The 17,504-nt window shown below is 37.6% G+C and overlaps 1 protein-coding gene across 1 annotated transcript in view; it reads right to left on the reverse strand.

Annotated features, from left to right (window-relative positions):
• The window catches only part of Mef2a (myocyte enhancer factor 2A), a 110,711-nt gene that overhangs the window by 10,978 nt on the left and 82,229 nt on the right, over positions 1–17,504 (reverse strand). The window contains 1 exon segment of the mRNA XM_051148703.1: positions 8,343–8,530. Within this exon segment, the coding sequence (XP_051004660.1) occupies positions 8,343–8,530 (188 nt within the window).

Genomic DNA, 17,504 nt, shown 5'->3' on the forward strand with positions numbered 1-17,504 from the left:
GGGCATAAACTTTTGGAAGAATGAATACCTGACCTTATCAGATGGCAGATGTCTTCTAGTTAACTAAATTAAGGTCATGTCCTCCAGGATTCTCCACTGTAAAAGCACAATTTTCCTCTTTGTAAAGAACACATATTTAGGGAAAGACAATTTGAGGATACGTAAAAAATGTGTTTCACTTTAAATGTTTGTCCACTTCCTGCAGTATTTAATTTACTTGCTTGCCTACAACAGTTATGGCTGTACTATGCTATTCTAAAGCTGTTTTTCCTTTTTCCCCAAGTTAGGGTTTCTCTGTGTAACCTTGGCTGTCCTGGAACTGGAACGGACTTTGTAAACCAGGCTGGCCTCAAACTCAGAGATCCGTTTGCTTATGCCTCCAGAGTGCTGGAATTAAAGGCATGTTTTAAGGTCCAGCTTTCCTATTCCTTTTATTCTTCCAAATTTACTAATTAGGTCTGTTACCTAAGGAGGAGGTGTCACCACTTCCTTATTTATTCAATTATATTTGTATGAATGATGGAGTCTGCATTTCTTATTCCTTAGCTTGTAATCTTAAACTTCTGTAATTTAAATTTTTCAAGTTTTGGCAAACTCGGATATCTTTTTGAAAGACTAATCTCTGCGACCTTTTGACAACTACAAATGTACTCCTTGGCTCCTTTGACTTGTCTCGTGTTTTCCTGCACCAGCTCTACAATTTACCACTTCCCCAAGGGACCCTGGGTTTTGAATTAGAGAAGGGTGTTTAGATACCACAATCAGAGCACCAGGTACACTCAGCTACTAGATGAAATTACCCTATGAAATTCTTAACCGACACAACTAGAAAACACACAATGCTTAGTTGTGTACACACAGAGAATCTGTGATTGGCAACAGCCTGATTTCAACTAACTCATACAACGAACACTAAACCAACATTCTCAAGCAGGCTCTGAATTATACTCATTTAAAATGTTGGACTGTACATTTTCTATTTTTGGGCTTCAAAAGTTCTTTAAATTATGTTTCAGGCATAAGCCCTTTATCTAAATATGTGATTTTCAAATATTTTCTCTTAATTTTTCAGTGTCCTTTTATTCTTTGAATAGTCTTTTATAGACCAACTTTAAATTTCTGTGAATTCTAATGTAATGTCTTCCTTTATGGATCACACATTACTACTGTATGGCTTTCTCCTTTAAGTTTTTGCAATTTCACATATTAACTCTGGGTCCATGATCCATTTTATGTTTTTAAATAAAATATTAAGCATGAATTTGCTTTTTTGGCAAATAGATATTTAGTTATTTCAACATCAGAAGCTACAATAACTATCCTTTCTCCACTGAACTGATTCAGTACTTCCACCACACCCAACTAAGTGTTATCTGCAGGATCTATTTTCTGGGCTACTCTGTCTAATGATCTACTTGCCCATCTTTTTGTCAACACCACATTTGGAACTGGTAAAGTATTATAGTGAGTCTTAAAACCAAATAGTGTCTTCCTTTTTTGTTTTAATTTTAGGTCTTTTGTCTACATATATTTTAGAAATGGTTTGTTGATCTCTACAGAAGAGCTGGAGATTTTGGCAAGGTGTTTAATTCATAGACCAATCTGAGAAGAGTGGCATACTGACAATACTGACTTTGATTCCATTAATGTGATACATCTTTCTCTTCATTTAGGTTTTATGTTCTCTTGCATTAGACTTTTGTTGTTTTCAGCACAGAGACTATGAATATATTTTGTGATATTTGTATGTAGCTGTTTCTTTATTTTTCTTTTCTGGTATATGTGTGCTATTTTAAACTTCAAATTCTTCTTATTCATTGTTGGTATAACACAACAGACTGCCTTGGCTTTGTACTCCAATCTTACTAAACTCACTGGCATACCCTACATGTTGTATATACACCAGTGCTGTTTGTTTAGATGGGTTCTTTATGCTTTTCAGTATGGAAAACTGTGTCCTCTATGGATAACTGTAATTTTCTTCCTTCCCCATATGAATACACCTTACTTATGTTTCTTTTTTAACTACATTGGCTATGACTTCCAGTGCCACAGTGAATGTGAACGGTGATGAAAGATGGGTGTTGTGTTGGGATTTTGTGGATGCCCTCTGGGCATCTTTTCTATTCTACTGACAGGTTTCTGTTTGTTTTTTATCATGAAATGTCATACTCTGCTAATGTGGTGATTTATGTTGATTAATTTTCAAATACAGAATCTCCCTTGCATTCCTGAGATGAAATTTGCCTGATCGTCACTGATTATCCTTTTTAAACAGTGATACACTTATCTGCCAATATATTGTCAAGGATTTGTGTCTAGAGAGCCCAGAATACTGGTTAACTTAGTCCTAAAACTTGTCTTGTCTACAAGAAGTGTAGGGATAAAGATGGAGCAGAGATTGAGAGAATGGCAAACCAATGACTGGCCGAATTTGAGACCCACCTCATGGGAGAGAGCCAACCCATCACTATTAACGATACTCTGTTATGATTACAAACAGGAACCTAGCATAACTGTCTTCTGAGAGGTTTCATCTAGCAGTGGGTTGAAACAGATGCAGAGACCCACAGCCAAACAATATGCAGAGCTCAAGGAGTTTTGTGGAAGAGTGTGAGGAAGGACTGAGGGAGCTGGAGGGGCCAAGGACAACACAAGAAGATCTACAGAATCAGCTAACCTGGGCCCATGGGGCTCAGAGACTGAACCACTAACCAAAGAGCACTATGGGCTAGACCTAGACCCCATGCACATATGAAGGAGATGTGCAGTGTGATCAACACGTGGGTCCCCTAACAGGAGTAGGGACTATCACTGATTCTGCTGCCTACACTGGATCTCTTCCCCCTAGCTGAGTTTTCTTGTCAGGCTTCAGTGGGTAAGGATGTGCTTAGTCCTGCTGTGACTTGAGGTGCCAGAATGGGTTTGTAACCCTTGTGGGCCTCCCATTCTCTGAGAAAAAGGAGAGGAGGGTGTGTGTGTGGGAGAGTGTGAGGGCAGGAATCGGAGGAGGGAGGGGACTGGGATCAGGTTGGAAAGTGAATGAATAAATAAATACATAAATAAATAAATAAATACTGGTTTATGGTTATTTTTCTTATAATGCCTTATTATAGTTTTGTATTAAGGCAGATGCTACCTAATAAAATAAGTGGGGAGTGGTTTTTGTTTTGTTTCCCGAAGTTATGGAGAACTACTATTAATTATTCCTTAAATGCTTGATAGAGTTTGTCAGTGAAATCACCTAAGTCTAAAATTTCTATTTTGCAAGACTTTAAAATGAAGAATTCAATTTCTTTATTTAGCATTCAGGTCACCAGAGTAATTTTCTGGTAGTCTGTATCTTTCAAGGAATTTGCTCTTTTTACCCAAGCCATCAAATCTATGGGATAGGATTGCCTGTGTCATTCCAGCATAGTTTCATATTATTTGAATTTTGCACCCCTTTCTATCATTGGTATTTATAATCTGTGTCTTCTTACTGTCTTTGGTCAGCATGGCTAGAAAATTAGCAATTAATCTGAAAAGAAGAAAAAAGGTGGTTTTGTTATTGTTTGTTTGTTTGGATCACTTTCCTCTATTTCCATTTTAAAGTTCCTTAGTTTCTGCTTTTTATTTTCCTTTTTCTTTTGCTGCTCTGGCTTTACTTTTATTCTTCTTTTGTAAAGGGAAAGCTATAGTTGCTGATCTGGGACCTTCTTTTAATTCTTATAAAAAAACATGTATTCAAAAAAAGCAAAACAAACAAACAAACAAACAAAACATTTATTTATTCTCTGTGCATTCATGCACAGGTTAAAGGTCAATGTGCAGGAGACAGTTCTTTTTTCCTACCATGTGAGTTCTTAGGATTGAAGTCAGGCTGTTAACTTTAGGATCAGGTGCCCCTGCCTGCTTTGCTGGTATAGTTGTATGTCAATGTGATACAAGCTAAAGTCATTTGAGAGGAAGGAACCTCAATTGAGAAAACACCTCCATAACTTCTGGTTGTAGGCAAGCCTGTAGGACCTTTTCTTAATTAGTGATTGGTGGGGGCAAGCCCAGTTCGCTGTGGGTGGTTCCATGCCTGGGCTGGTGGTCCTGATTTCTATGAGAAAACAGGCTGAGCAAGCCAGTAAACAGCATTCCTCCCCGGCCTCTGCATCAGCTCCTGCCTCCAGGTTCCTTCTTGCTTGAATTCCTGTCTTGACTCCCTTTGATGATGAACTGTGGTATGGAAGTCTAAGCCAAATAAACCCTTTCTTCCCCACCATGTTTTGGTCATGGTGTTTGATCACAGCAACAGAACTCCTAACAAAGACACCTGCTAAGCCACCTCCAAATCCCAGACCTTTCTTTTTTTCCTAATATAAGCATTTAATGCTATACAATTCCTCCAGCAGTTCTCTAGATGGTCTTCACCATTTTGGTATTCTGTATTTTCATTTTCAGTTAATGTGTATTTTAAAAATATGTGTGTGTGTATGTGTGTGTGTGTGTGTGTGTGTGTGTCTGTGTACATGAATATGAGTGAATATGAGTGCCCATGGGGGCCAGAAGAAAGCATCAGACCCACTGGAGATGGAGTTACCTACCTGATGTAGGTCCTGATAACTAAAATATGATTTTTTGAAAGAGCAGGAAGCACTCCTGCTCACTGACTACTAGCTTTATGTACTGCTGAATTTCCTTTTTTTTTTTTTTTTTTTTTTTTTTTGAGGCCCACAGATTATTTAAAAGTGTAAGACTCAGAGAACATAAAAGAAGAGAGGGCAGAAAGATTTTCAGGGCTGGAGGTGGTAGATGATTACAAGGAAACAGTGTTTTCTGGACACAACAGACCAGCTGTACATAACAATGCTTTGAGATTGTGATGGCACGTATAAAACCAGAGCAAGCTCAAGCTAGAAAAAAACCCAGAATGGAGTTGGGGAAAGCGGACAGAAGTCCCAGCCCTACCTGAGAAGCTGTTGGCAACTGACAGCTGCTGAGAGAGGGGGTGTCAGTTGCCATTTTCCAGGGCAGTTCCCATATTGACACCACAAAGGGACTCTATTAAGTTTTATTTTGTTAAAAAAGAGGATACAAATTTGGGTGGGTAGGAAGGGATCTGGATGGAGTTGTGGGAGGGGGTAAACGCAATCACAATACACTGTATGAAGTTCTCAAAGAATTGGTGAAAATATTATTTTTAAAAGTAAATTTAGGGCTGGAGAGATGGCTCAGAGGTTAAAGAGCACAGATTGCTGTTCCAAAAGGTACTGAGTTCAATTCCCAGCAACCACATGGTGGCTCATAACCATCTATAATGAGATTGGGTGCCCTCTTCTGGCCTGCGGGTGTATGTGTAGGCAGAACATTGTATACATAATAAATGAATAAATCTTTAAAAAAAAAAAAAAGTAAATTTATAGTTAAATTTCTAAATTAAGATTTTTTTCCTGGTATCTTTTTGAGACTGATTTCTACAGATTATGGACGGAAAGTCAGTTCCTGCAAATTTGCTAAGCATTATTTTATAATAGACTGGTCTATTTTGGAGAAATGTTCGATAAACATCTCTTATAATTTAAAATAAAAAATGACACCTTAATTATATGGCCTATCTTCCTAAAGCAATAACTCCAAACTAATTTGAAAAAGCACCAAGCAAACCTTAACCGAAGGACATTCTACAGAACACATAAGTAGTGTTCCTCAAAAACACCAAGGTCATTTAAGCAAAGTCTTAGAAATTCTCATAGTCTAGAAGAGGTGAAGACATGATTAATAAATGAAATATGCTATATAACCTAGTCTGACTCCTGGCACAGAGAAAAAGATAAAGTTTAAAACTAAGGAAATGCGTGTGCATATAAACTTTATTTAATAATAATTTATAATACAGGATCATTAGTGTTAACAATTGTACCCATAGCAGTATAAATTGTTAAAGAAATTGTGTATGACGGATATGAGAATGGTATGACTTTAGTAATCATTCCAGTGAATTAAAAGCTGTTCTAAAGTAAAAAATGTATAGCCTCTTTATTCCATTCATTTAGTCCCTCTGTTCTCTGTTTCTCTGCATATAACCAAGATTTTGCTGACACTGTTATAATTTCAAGAAGACTTTAACATTTCCTGTAGTGTAGTTCTGCTAGCAAGAAATTCCTGTTTTTTGTCAGAAAAAGTTCGCATTTATTTGTAAAAAAACATTTTGCTTGGTATAGAGATCTGAGTTTTTTGTGTTTGTTGTTGCTTCATTGTTTCCCAGCTTGAAGTGAAGTATGGCGTAGTCTCCATGTGTCTCTACTCACTGGCCACCTTTAAGAATTTCTATTTGCTCTCTGCTTTTAGCAGTTTAACTGTGCGTGTGAGTGTGCGCTGGAAGTATTTATCCTACTTAGCGTTCTTTATCACCCTCAGATCATTGTTCCTTTTGTTCTCTTTTTTGTAACTCTACGTTTAAGACATGTTTCACTACATGGTAAAGTCTTGCAGCTCTCAGACATTGTTTGGTTTTGATTCTTCTCATATTTTGGTTAGGGTATTTTCTACTGCTTTACCTCGCCAATGCAAGTTTTAGTTACTTTTCTTAGGAACTAGATTGAGTTTGAAAGTCTGTTGCTGAGGTTACTTCAGTATATTACCTCTGCCCCCGCCAAACCCCAAACTTTAATTCAAACCCCTCTGAAGGTGGAAAATGGGTAGTCCAGTTTCCCACAGTGACGATTCCATTTTATCATCCTTTCTGTGATGTACCAGCGAGTGCCTTCTCAGCCACCTTGCCACTCTCATGGTATCCACCATGTCTTCTTGCTTCTCAGCCATGGGTAGAAACACTGTCCTTTCTCCATTTCCAGATATAGTGAGATTTCAGCAGTGCACTAATGGTGACAATATTTGTTGTTCACCTCCTCACAGTATTTATTCCATGGGGTGGGGGGGAAGATTCTAACAAAACTTGTCCCCACTGCAGTGGCCAGCTGGGTTTTCAGGAGGTCTTTCCAGGTCCTTCTTGTTCTCTGTTGTGTACTCTGCACTCAGTGGGGTTCATGGTGAAAAGCTTCTAGCGAAGACACTTACCCTACACTGGGGCTGCAGCAGTTCACTGGATGTTTGACCTCCAGCAGTTCACTAAACACACTAGCACCAATATCTTTACTTTCTCTAGCCTCCAGGGCATCTGAACACTGAATTAACAGCACTAAAATGAGCTTAAGGGAATCCTGCTATATACTGAATCTTTCTTTTTCCAGTAAGAAGTTAAAAGCAAGTCATTTTAAATTTCCTGTTTTTCCAAATAAAAAGACTCCTCCCCTTTATTTATCTAATGTAGAGTTTAAGATTTTAAACAAATGACTTAAAAGTCCTGGGTATGTGTACTGCTATCCTGGACAAGTAGTACGTTTTAGTTTCGTTTTCTTATCTCTATATAGCCATGATCATAACCTAATTGAGAATTAAATGAGAAAATAACGCTAACATATCACTGGTGTTTTGGAATCTAAAAAACTGCACAAATATAGACTCACTACTGGACCCTGACAGCATCACTTTCACCCAAACGGCAAGTTTAGAAACTGCACAGTAGAATGTGCTCCTGGCAAGTCACTTAATATGCTAATAGTCAAACTGGTGTTGAACTAAAAATGTCTTTAAAACTTGCATACATACACACATTCTCTCTCTCTCTCTCTCTCTCTCTCTCTCTCTCTCTCTCTCTCTCTCTCTCTCTCTCTTTCATTGTCTATAAGAAGCTAAGGAGGATATATATATTCTATTCTTCATATGAAAAGACAACTCAAAAGCAAATGGCATTAGAACTGTAAAGACATTATCAAGAGGAAAAGTAGGGAATGTTGTATGCTGGTTAAAGAAAAGGGTTATTTGAAGGGAATAAGCAAAGAAAATTATTTAAAGAACATTTTTCCATGTTGCAAGCATTCTTCTCTAGATACTCTATAACAGTTCTGTTTGGGATATAGAATTTTCTAACAAATGATTTTGTTGTTCCTCACAAAAATACATGTAATATGTAAGTGAAAGTATGTCAAGTATAGAACAGAAATGGCATATTTAATTCATAAACTGAAATCAGATCTCTAAAGAAAGTTTTTAGCCAAGTAATATTAAAATTGAGCACAATAATCTCCCCACATTCAGCTTTTATGTTAAATAACCATTAGGCAGTTTTACTTATTTCAATAATTTGGTTTTGAAACACTTACAATAGATTTCTCTCTTCAAATGCTAATTTTGAATAGAACATTCATTAAGAAAACAGATGGGCACTGTGGAGGCTTAGAAACCCTCAAAGGAAGAGACAGACTACTATAAACTGTGTTTAAAGAAGATAGCTAAAGAGGGGGTCAACTTACGAGTGGGGGCATCATGCCCTTGCTTGAGGGGGGAATGACAACTCGTAGATCTGGCTTCCGACTGTTCATCCCAAGACTGCCACCACCTGGTGGGGGAGGAGACTTTGTAGGCATGACTTTGCCTAAACTATTTGCACCAGTATTTCCAATCAAATTTGGAGAGGCCCTTGAGTTTACGAATCCATTCCCTGAGAAAGAGGGAAAAATTGCTTATTATCATGTAAAGAGCCATTAAAATAGTTTAGTTAATAAATCCAAAATAATGCTAACTGCCTATACATATACATCAGTTTTTAAAATGATTAATTTTATAAACTTAAAGATTATTAATTTTAGAAACAAAATGTAAGAATTTTGTTATGACATAAAGTTTCCCATTATAATAAAACACAATGCCATTAATATTGTACTATTATTTTGACAAGTCCTCATTTGTATTTATATACTTTAAATAATTTCTACTTTTGTTTTTATATTTGTATCCTAAAATATTAAAATGGGGAGGGAGGTAGATAGCAAGATGGCTCTTAGTGGGTAAAGGCCCTTGTCACCAAGCATGATGACCTGAGTCTGGTCTGCAGGACTACATGGAAGGAAGAACTGACTCCAATAAGTTACCTTCTGACTCTCACAAGTGTACCTTATCAACTCATGCCCCCTTACTATCAAATAATATATTGTTTTTGTTTTGTACTTTAAGTGTTTGACTGATATGTTGCAATTTATTTATCCTTGGAAAAGGCTGTTAGTCTATCTTTTTCTCTGAACCTATAAATAATATTTTCTCTACTGCTTTTCACACTATCAAGTCAATATTTTCCCTCACTACTTAATACTGATAACGTTGGCTCTAAAAACAAAACAAAACAAAACAAAAATCTCAACAAATAAATTACATTCTCTCCAATTTAGCACTCGTTCCCACCTTACAGGAGGGACACAGGTGAAGAGTATGCTGTCTTCTGCAGCTGACACTGGGGACTGCTGTCAAACCATCTTAGTTGCTATGGCAGTCAGTTTCCCCCAGTATCCAAGTGAAGGCAACAGAAGAAGAGGGGGAAAAGGGGAGAGAAAATACAAAGCAGAACATAAATCCTTACAGATGCTTAAAGCAGTAACATCCCACTGCAGTGCCCACAGACTGGGAAAGACATGGAAACAGTGGACATGAAGAGATGTGAGTCCTACTTACAAAATGTGCCAATGACCAAAGATTCAAAAAACAACCTCAACTCAAGACACATACAAGAATGTTAACCAATGTGGACTAGAGATATAAGTCACTTAGAGAAAAAAACTTTAAAGTAGAATTCTGTAAGGATACTGAGAAGCTGTAAAAGGAATACTGGAATTTAAAAACCTATCAATCAAAACAAATAAAAGCCAAGAAGCATCCACAGACAAGATGAAACAGGAGAACTATTTCAGGGATGAAAGACTAGATAGCAGCACATACATATAAAAATAAAGCAACAAAATAAAATTTCAAGAAGCCAAAATAAAGAAACAGGAGCTAAGATAAAAGTCAATGTCTCAGACAACCTAATCACTGAAATATCTGAAAACTTTCCAAACCAAGAGAAAGCAATAAACATCCAACAAAGAAAGTGCTTAGAACTTAGACATGACCAGAGAACTTCTTCATTGACATATCTGAGCCAAGATGTCAAAAATATAGAGAAGGGTTAGCAAGGTGGAGTGGTGGGTAAAAGGCGCTTGCTAACAAGCCTCACTATCTGAGTTCCATCCCAGGGACCCATATAGTGAAAAGAAAACTGACTCCAGAAGATTGTACTTCAACTTCCACACACACTGCAGAAACATATGCACATACCCCCATGCATATACATAATAAAACAAGTAAATGTATTAAGAAATACAAAGCAAGGAAACAATACTAAAAGCAGTAAGTCAAGGTCAATGAGGAGGCTTGGTAGATAAATGCAAATGAGTGTAGGTAAGACAACCTGTCTTTGATCCTTGGAACTTATGAAGCAGCAAGAAAAAGAAAAAAAAATGGCTTCTAAAAGTTGTCCTCTGATTTTGAAGCATGTGCCATGGTACTCATGTGAATACACGTATGTGTGCACGTACACACACACACACACACACACACACACACACACACACCTAAAACAAACAAAAAACCCAAAAGGCTGTGAGGGGAAAACACCAACCCATAAAGCCAAAAATATGAAAATACTAGTAGGTCAGCAAGCTTAAAAGCCAGGAAAGAAAAGAATAGTGTATTTCAAGGCCTGTAAGTAAAAGCTGTAATTAAACCATTATTGTTAAATCCAGCAAAATAATCTAATAAAGTTGATGGAGAACCAAGAATATTTCAAGTCAAGCACCAGTTAAAGCAATCTGTGGTAATTAAGCCAGCAATACAGGAAATGCTTAAGGAATACTAAACACAAGTCTGGCAGTTTACCAACAGCACAAAAAAATTATATTTCATGAAAGCAAACACAGAATTTTAAAAAGTGAACTATAAGAACAAACACATAGGGAAACAAAACAGAACAAAACAAGCAACCTGAACAATGAAAACCAACAGAATAACTGCTAACAAAATCAATGGTAATGGCAAAGCCTTCTCAATAACCTGAATGGACATTAGCAGTTTACCATTTAAAGATACAAACTAACCAACCATGCTTAAAAGTAAGGTCTAATTATTCAATTGCCTCTAAAAACCTCACATAACTAGCATAGATCCAAAACCTGAGGACTTGTCCAAGGCTGAAATCAAACAACCAAACAACAGAAAGCTGCCAACAAGCTAACCCATCAGTCCTCACATTTGATAACGAAGACTTGGAACCAAACCTAGTTAGGAGGTAAGAGAGCCAAAAGGAACAATTTATCAACCAGGCAGAAGGAGCAAATCCTGAAGCTTCTTAGGTTTTGGATCTATTCTAGTTATATGAGTTTCTTAGAGGCAACTAAATAATTAGACCTTATTTTTAAGCATGGTTGGGTAGTCTGTACCTTTAAATGGTGAGTTAGTCATTTGCATTCAGGTTATTATTAAGAAAGGTTTGCTATTACCATTGATTTTGTTGGCAGTTGTTCTAGTTGGTTTTCATCGATCTTTCATAAAACAAATATTAAAGGGCACAAAATCCACATAAGGTCCTGATACAGCACAGCAGGAGACTTCATTACCCACTGTCACACAATTGCAGGTCTTCTAAAAAGAATTATCTCTTCACACCTTAACTATAAAGTAAACCAAATGAACTTAATAGGTATCTAAAGAGCATTCTAGCTGAGGGGGGCGAGGGGAGAGTGCGCGCACATGCTTCTCAGCAGTACACGGAATCATTCCTAAAATTCATCACATTACAAAGGAAGCTATAATAACACCCCTGCAATGATTCTCTGGATCTAATCAAATCACAGTGAATTAAAACAAGAAATCAATAGCAAGACTAAGGAAATACATAAATACTTGGTGACTGAGCTATACTTTTCATATGAAAACAAAGCTCATTTTAAAAATCAGGGAGGATACTATAACTCTTAGAACCAAAAAAGCACTAAGGCACAACCCTCAAGACCTTCTGGGGGTAGAGTCAAAGCATCCTATGAAGAAAAGTCTATAGTTCTATGTTCATATGAAAAAACTAGAAGGAGCTCAAGGAAACAACCCAGTGTACCTCCAAGCTCTAGGAAGACAAGAAACCAACCCAGGACAACATGGATTCACTGATAAATTCTCCCAAACTTCTAGAGAAAAATCTAAGTACAAAATTTCTCAAACTATTCCTCAACCCAGGAAGGGAAAAAACAGCACCAAACTTATTCTATGAAGCCAGTACTATCCTGATACCAAAACCAAGTAAAGATACAACCAGAAAAGAAAATTAGAGACCAATTCCTATAATGAACACAGATATAAAAATTCTCAGCAAATATTTGCAAAATGAATTCAAGATCACAGTAGGATGTTATATCATTTAAAAAAAGGTGTTATATCATGTCTAAGTAGGTATTATTCCATGGACATAAGGCTGATTCAACTAGTTGCTAACAAGTACATGCACTCTGGATAGCTATCTCATTCAATAAATGGTGCTGGAAAAACTGGATACATACCCACCCAGAAATGAAATTAGCTCCCTATCTCTACCCTTGCACAAAATCAATCAAAGTGATCAAAGGCCTTAATTTAAAAACTGGAATACTGAAATTGCTATGGAAAAAGATTTCAAGAGATAGGTATAAGCAGAACTGAACAGAACCGCAGTACACAGCAAATACCCACAGAACTGGCAAATGGAATTAATTGACATTGAAACCCTACAAAGCAAACAAAACTATTAGCAGGCTGGGGAAAAGTGCTTTCCATGCAGGCAGGACATAGGAAGCAGTGTTAGGACTAGAGAGAGAGAGAGAGCTCAGTGGTTAAGAGCATTTGCTGTTCTTACAGAGTATCTGAGTTCAGTTCCTAACCACCCACAGTCACCAGCTCTTCTAGCATCCAAGGGCACTTATACATACACTAGTACATGCACACACATAATGCATGCATGGTGTACACACACAAATATATTAAGAGTAAGTCTTAAACAACCCCAGTGATGGTGCTGGTGGTGAGGTGAAAACAATCAGACCCAAAGGGAAGTGGAACTTCAAGCACCATGTTTAGTGAGACCCTGCCACCAAAAATAATATGAGGAGATTCAAGAAGCCATCACAACATCAACCTGTCAATATGCCAGCATGGCTCAGCACACAAACACATACACATGTACACCACATACATTTTAATTCTACAGAATCTCTTAATGAAACAGAAGTATGTTTATTTAAAAACTGCTTCCAATTACTATTTGGGGGTTTACAAAGCAAATTCAGGTACACTAAGTAATATACAATCAAGTGGTAAATTGATATATGAATTTTACAATTTAAATTTTTAAAACATTTAAAAAATATTTAATCACTTTACAGCATGATCCCAGCCCCCTCCCTCCTCTTCTCTCAGTCCTATCCGAATGGTCCCTTCCTCCCTTCCCCCTTCTCCTTCTCAGAGAAGTGGAAGCCCTCAAAAGGTATCAACCCACCCTGGCACCTCAAGTTGCAGCAGGACTAAGTGCATCTTCTCCCACTGGGGCCTGACAAGGCAGCCTAGCTAGGGGAAAGGGATCAAATGGGATGTCTGCAAGAATGCAAATAGATTCGTATTTATCGCTCTGCACAAAACTCAAGTCAAAGGATCAAAGACTTCATCATAAAACTAGATACACTAAACCTAATAGAAGAGAAAGTGGGCCTTGAACTCATTGGTACAAGAGACAACTTTCTGAACAAAACACCAACAGCTCAGGTACTAAAATCAACAATTAATAAACAGGGCCTCATGAAACTGAAAAGGTTCTGCAATGCAAAGGACACTGTCAATAGGACAAAATGGCAGCCCACAGAGTGGGTAAAGATCTTCACCAATCCTACATCCAACTGAGGGCTAAAATCCAAAATACATAATTTAATTTTTAAAATTACCTTTATTTGTGGAGGAGTGGTGTGCCTAGAAATCAGAGGACAACCTATAAGAACTGGTTCTTTTCTTTTATCATGTAGAATTTGAGGATTGAACTCAGCCTATCAGATTGGGGGCAAGCATCTTTACCTGCTGAGCTAGTTTGCCAATCCTGAATTCTAAACTTTAAAATAATACAATTCTGGGGTTGGAGAGATAGCTTGGTGGTTATAAGAGTTCTGGGCTGCTCTTCCCGAAGACCAGGGTTCGATTCCAAGCATACACTTAGCAGCTTACAATCACTTATAACTACAACCGTAGGGGATCTGATGCCCTCTTCTGGTCTCTAAGGGTAACAGGTATAAATATGTGCACAGACACATGCAGATAAAACACTCATACCTATAAAATAAATAATAAAGTTTTAAAAATAAATCAAATACTATGATTAGGAAGATATTACAAGTTTGTAAAGATAAAGTTAAAGTAGAGGCCTTAATATAATTATCTGCTTATAAATATTACTTGAGTTTGAAAATGCTTTTATAAAATTAAATATCTGTATGAGAAACTAGAAAATTAACACTTATCAATATGGCATAATCAACTCTGTGGAATCCTAAACACTGTGTCTGTAAGTCTGCTACGTGAATACCAATGGCAAAGCATGGAGGGCAAAGGATACCACCTAGGAGCGAAGGTGCTCCCGGAGGACGACTGTGCTCGTCTCCTGCCCTTTGTTTCACTCAATTCTTTTTCCCTTTTTTATTAATTTACTCAAATTACATCTCAATTTTTGTCCCCTTGTCTGTTCCCATTCCTCCCTCCCTCCTTCCCTCCCTCCCTCCCTCTCTCTTTCACCCTATTCCCATCCCCTAGTTTAGTGACAGAAGGGGACCTCCTCTCCCAACATATGGTCACAGCCTATCAAGTCTCATCTTGGTAGCCTTCCTATTCTTTCTCTGAGTGCTACCAGGCCTCCTCACCAAGGGGAAGTGGTCAAATATGGGGCAGAGTTCATGTCAGAGCCAGTCCCCGCTCTCCATATGACTGCATTTCACTCAATTCTTGTTTCCTCGAAAATTGTTACCATTTGACATACCAATTTTATTTGTGTGTAACTTTACTTTGTAGTGGGGTCTGTTATTTTAGTTAATTTTATGGGGCTATTTCTTGCATTCTGTTTTCATTGTCTTGAAGGGTATTTATTCAATCTGGGTTCAATCTCCTTTCCACACTCTGCAGAGCAAATTCTTGCATCCCCATAAGCTTCAAGAGCAGTGCAGATGGGGGACAATGTATCACCTCTTCTCTAGGTCATTCCCTTCTGAAGCAGAACTCACTCAGGAGCTAATCCAGATTCTATTAGCTGGAGGATAGGAAATATTTTGCAAATAATACTCAAAATTAGAAGAACTTAATAGAATTTTATACTGCAGAGCAATAAGGTTAATGAAGTTTCTCTTAATATATAATGGCAAAAATGTGTGTTCTGAGTCTCCAATACTTGAAAAACTATTTTATGAATTTGCACTAAAATCTTTTTTAAAAAGTCAAATAATATTTCAGTATTATTATCAGATGGTGCAAATGTGTATGTAATTCAGAGGCATACATCATCAAGAAGCAGGAATGCTGCTTTCCCATGTGAAATCCATAATGCATTTTGTATGAGACCATAGTAACCCATGAGAATCAAGTTACAAGGTGGAAGGGGAGTTAAAAGCACAGTATCTTAGTGTTCCATCAGGGCACCACAGAAGATAGTGATTACAGGATGATGTAATTGTCGGCAACTTGCCAGGCTGAAGCTAATCTCAAGTGCAAGCTTGTCATTTCCTAGACTGTATCCATACATGCCTCTTAGCCTCTGTTTAAGTTCTATGATGGAGACACTATGCAGAATGATTTGTGAAGTAGTTACATAACTCCTCTTGCCATAAGTTACAAATAAGGGATGAAAATGTCTTTTTTAATTTAATAAATTTAATTTAATAAATTTAACATTTATTGTTAAAATGTTTCCCATTTGCATGGTAATTTATTACTCTAACAAAACCACTTTTGAATAAGCCATATACCTATGTGTCCAAAAATGTTACAGGCCTCATCTCAATTGTGATCCTACAGGCAGCAGATATGCTGTCCCATTATATCAGTTCAGCTCATATTTCAGAATATGAATCCTTTCAACTGAAGTAATGCATTCAAGTGGGTGGCAAGTTTACTCCATGACTAATACTCATCTAGCATTAGACAGTAGATGACTATGTCATTAACTATGAAGCCACTTAGTTCAGCTGGAAAGAGAACTTCAGAGGAGTCTGAAAACATCAAGCGAGATCAAGCTGGAAGTAGTGGCACGTGTCTTTAATTCTAGCACTTGGGAAGCAGAGGCAGGCAGATCAATGTGAGTTTGAGGCCAGCCTGATCTACATAGTGGCCTCAAGGCCATCCAGAGCTACACAGTGACAAGTAAGAGCAAAATTCACATGCTCCGCATCTATGCAAAAATACGTAGAATATTTTTAAATGGCCTTTATGTGAAGATTTATAATTTATTAAACTACACAAAAGACTATGACTCTGAAATAACCGATGACACATTCACTTAGTTTGATGGCAATTCCAGGTAATGGACAATATAGATCCTATCACAAATACTTAACAAAAACGTTTGTGCCCTACTTTCAAAATACTATTCTGTGTCTCAATCTGTCCTGGGTGGACAGCACTAAAAACGTAACTTTCTCCTCTGCCAGACTTTGTAAATTCTCATGCAGTATGATAACTGAAGCATGCAAGGCTTCAACATGAATTACAAATTTGTTTCACTTCCTGTAATTTTAGTCCAAATTCAACTTCCAGGGATTGCTTTCTCCAGATAACTGCTGTCATCTCAAGCCAATGTTTTAAATCTCTCTACCAATGTCACCCTTCACCATTCCCAGGCCATCTCCATTCAACTATCCACCCAACACAATTCAGTTTGCTCATCTTGCAACATCTTTCACCCATCCATCTTTTTAGCTGCCACTGCCCTGGCATCATGTAATGCTCAATCTTCACTTTCATTCAACACTCAACAATTACAGAAGTTTCTTGAGCTTTTCTGTTTCTAGTCCAAGATATTTTTCTTTCTTAGAAATTTTTTTTTCCTAATGAAGTTAGGAGCCAGGGAGCTGGTAGTCAGCAAAACTCCTGTGGCAAAAGTGTGATAACCTGAGTTTTGATTCCTAGTACTCAAATAAAAAAGCCTGACATGGTGGCACCCACCTGTAGCCCTAATATGGGAGAGGGCAGTGGGACATACAACAAAGGTGGATTCCCACAATTTGCTGGCCAGCCAGCCTGGGTGATCAACAAGCTCTTGGTTCAGTGAGAGGTCCTGCCTCAAATAAACAATGTGGAAGAGTGACAGAGGAAGAAACTTCATGTCTACTTCTGGTCTGCACATGTGTGCTACTTACCTACCTACTTACTTACACAAAAAACATACACACATTCCTCCCACCCCCTCCACACTTTTTTTTTAAAGTGAAGGTGCTGAATATATCAATTTCTTTTCATTCTTGACATTACAATATAAATACAAGTCACCAAGCCAGGTGCAGTGGCTCACGCCTATAATCCCTGCACTCGGGGAGGCAGAGGCAGGTGATCGTTGTGAG

Source organism: Acomys russatus, chromosome 7 (genome assembly GCF_903995435.1).
Source record: "Acomys russatus chromosome 7, mAcoRus1.1, whole genome shotgun sequence".
Classification (NCBI taxonomy): domain Eukaryota; kingdom Metazoa; phylum Chordata; class Mammalia; order Rodentia; family Muridae; genus Acomys; species Acomys russatus.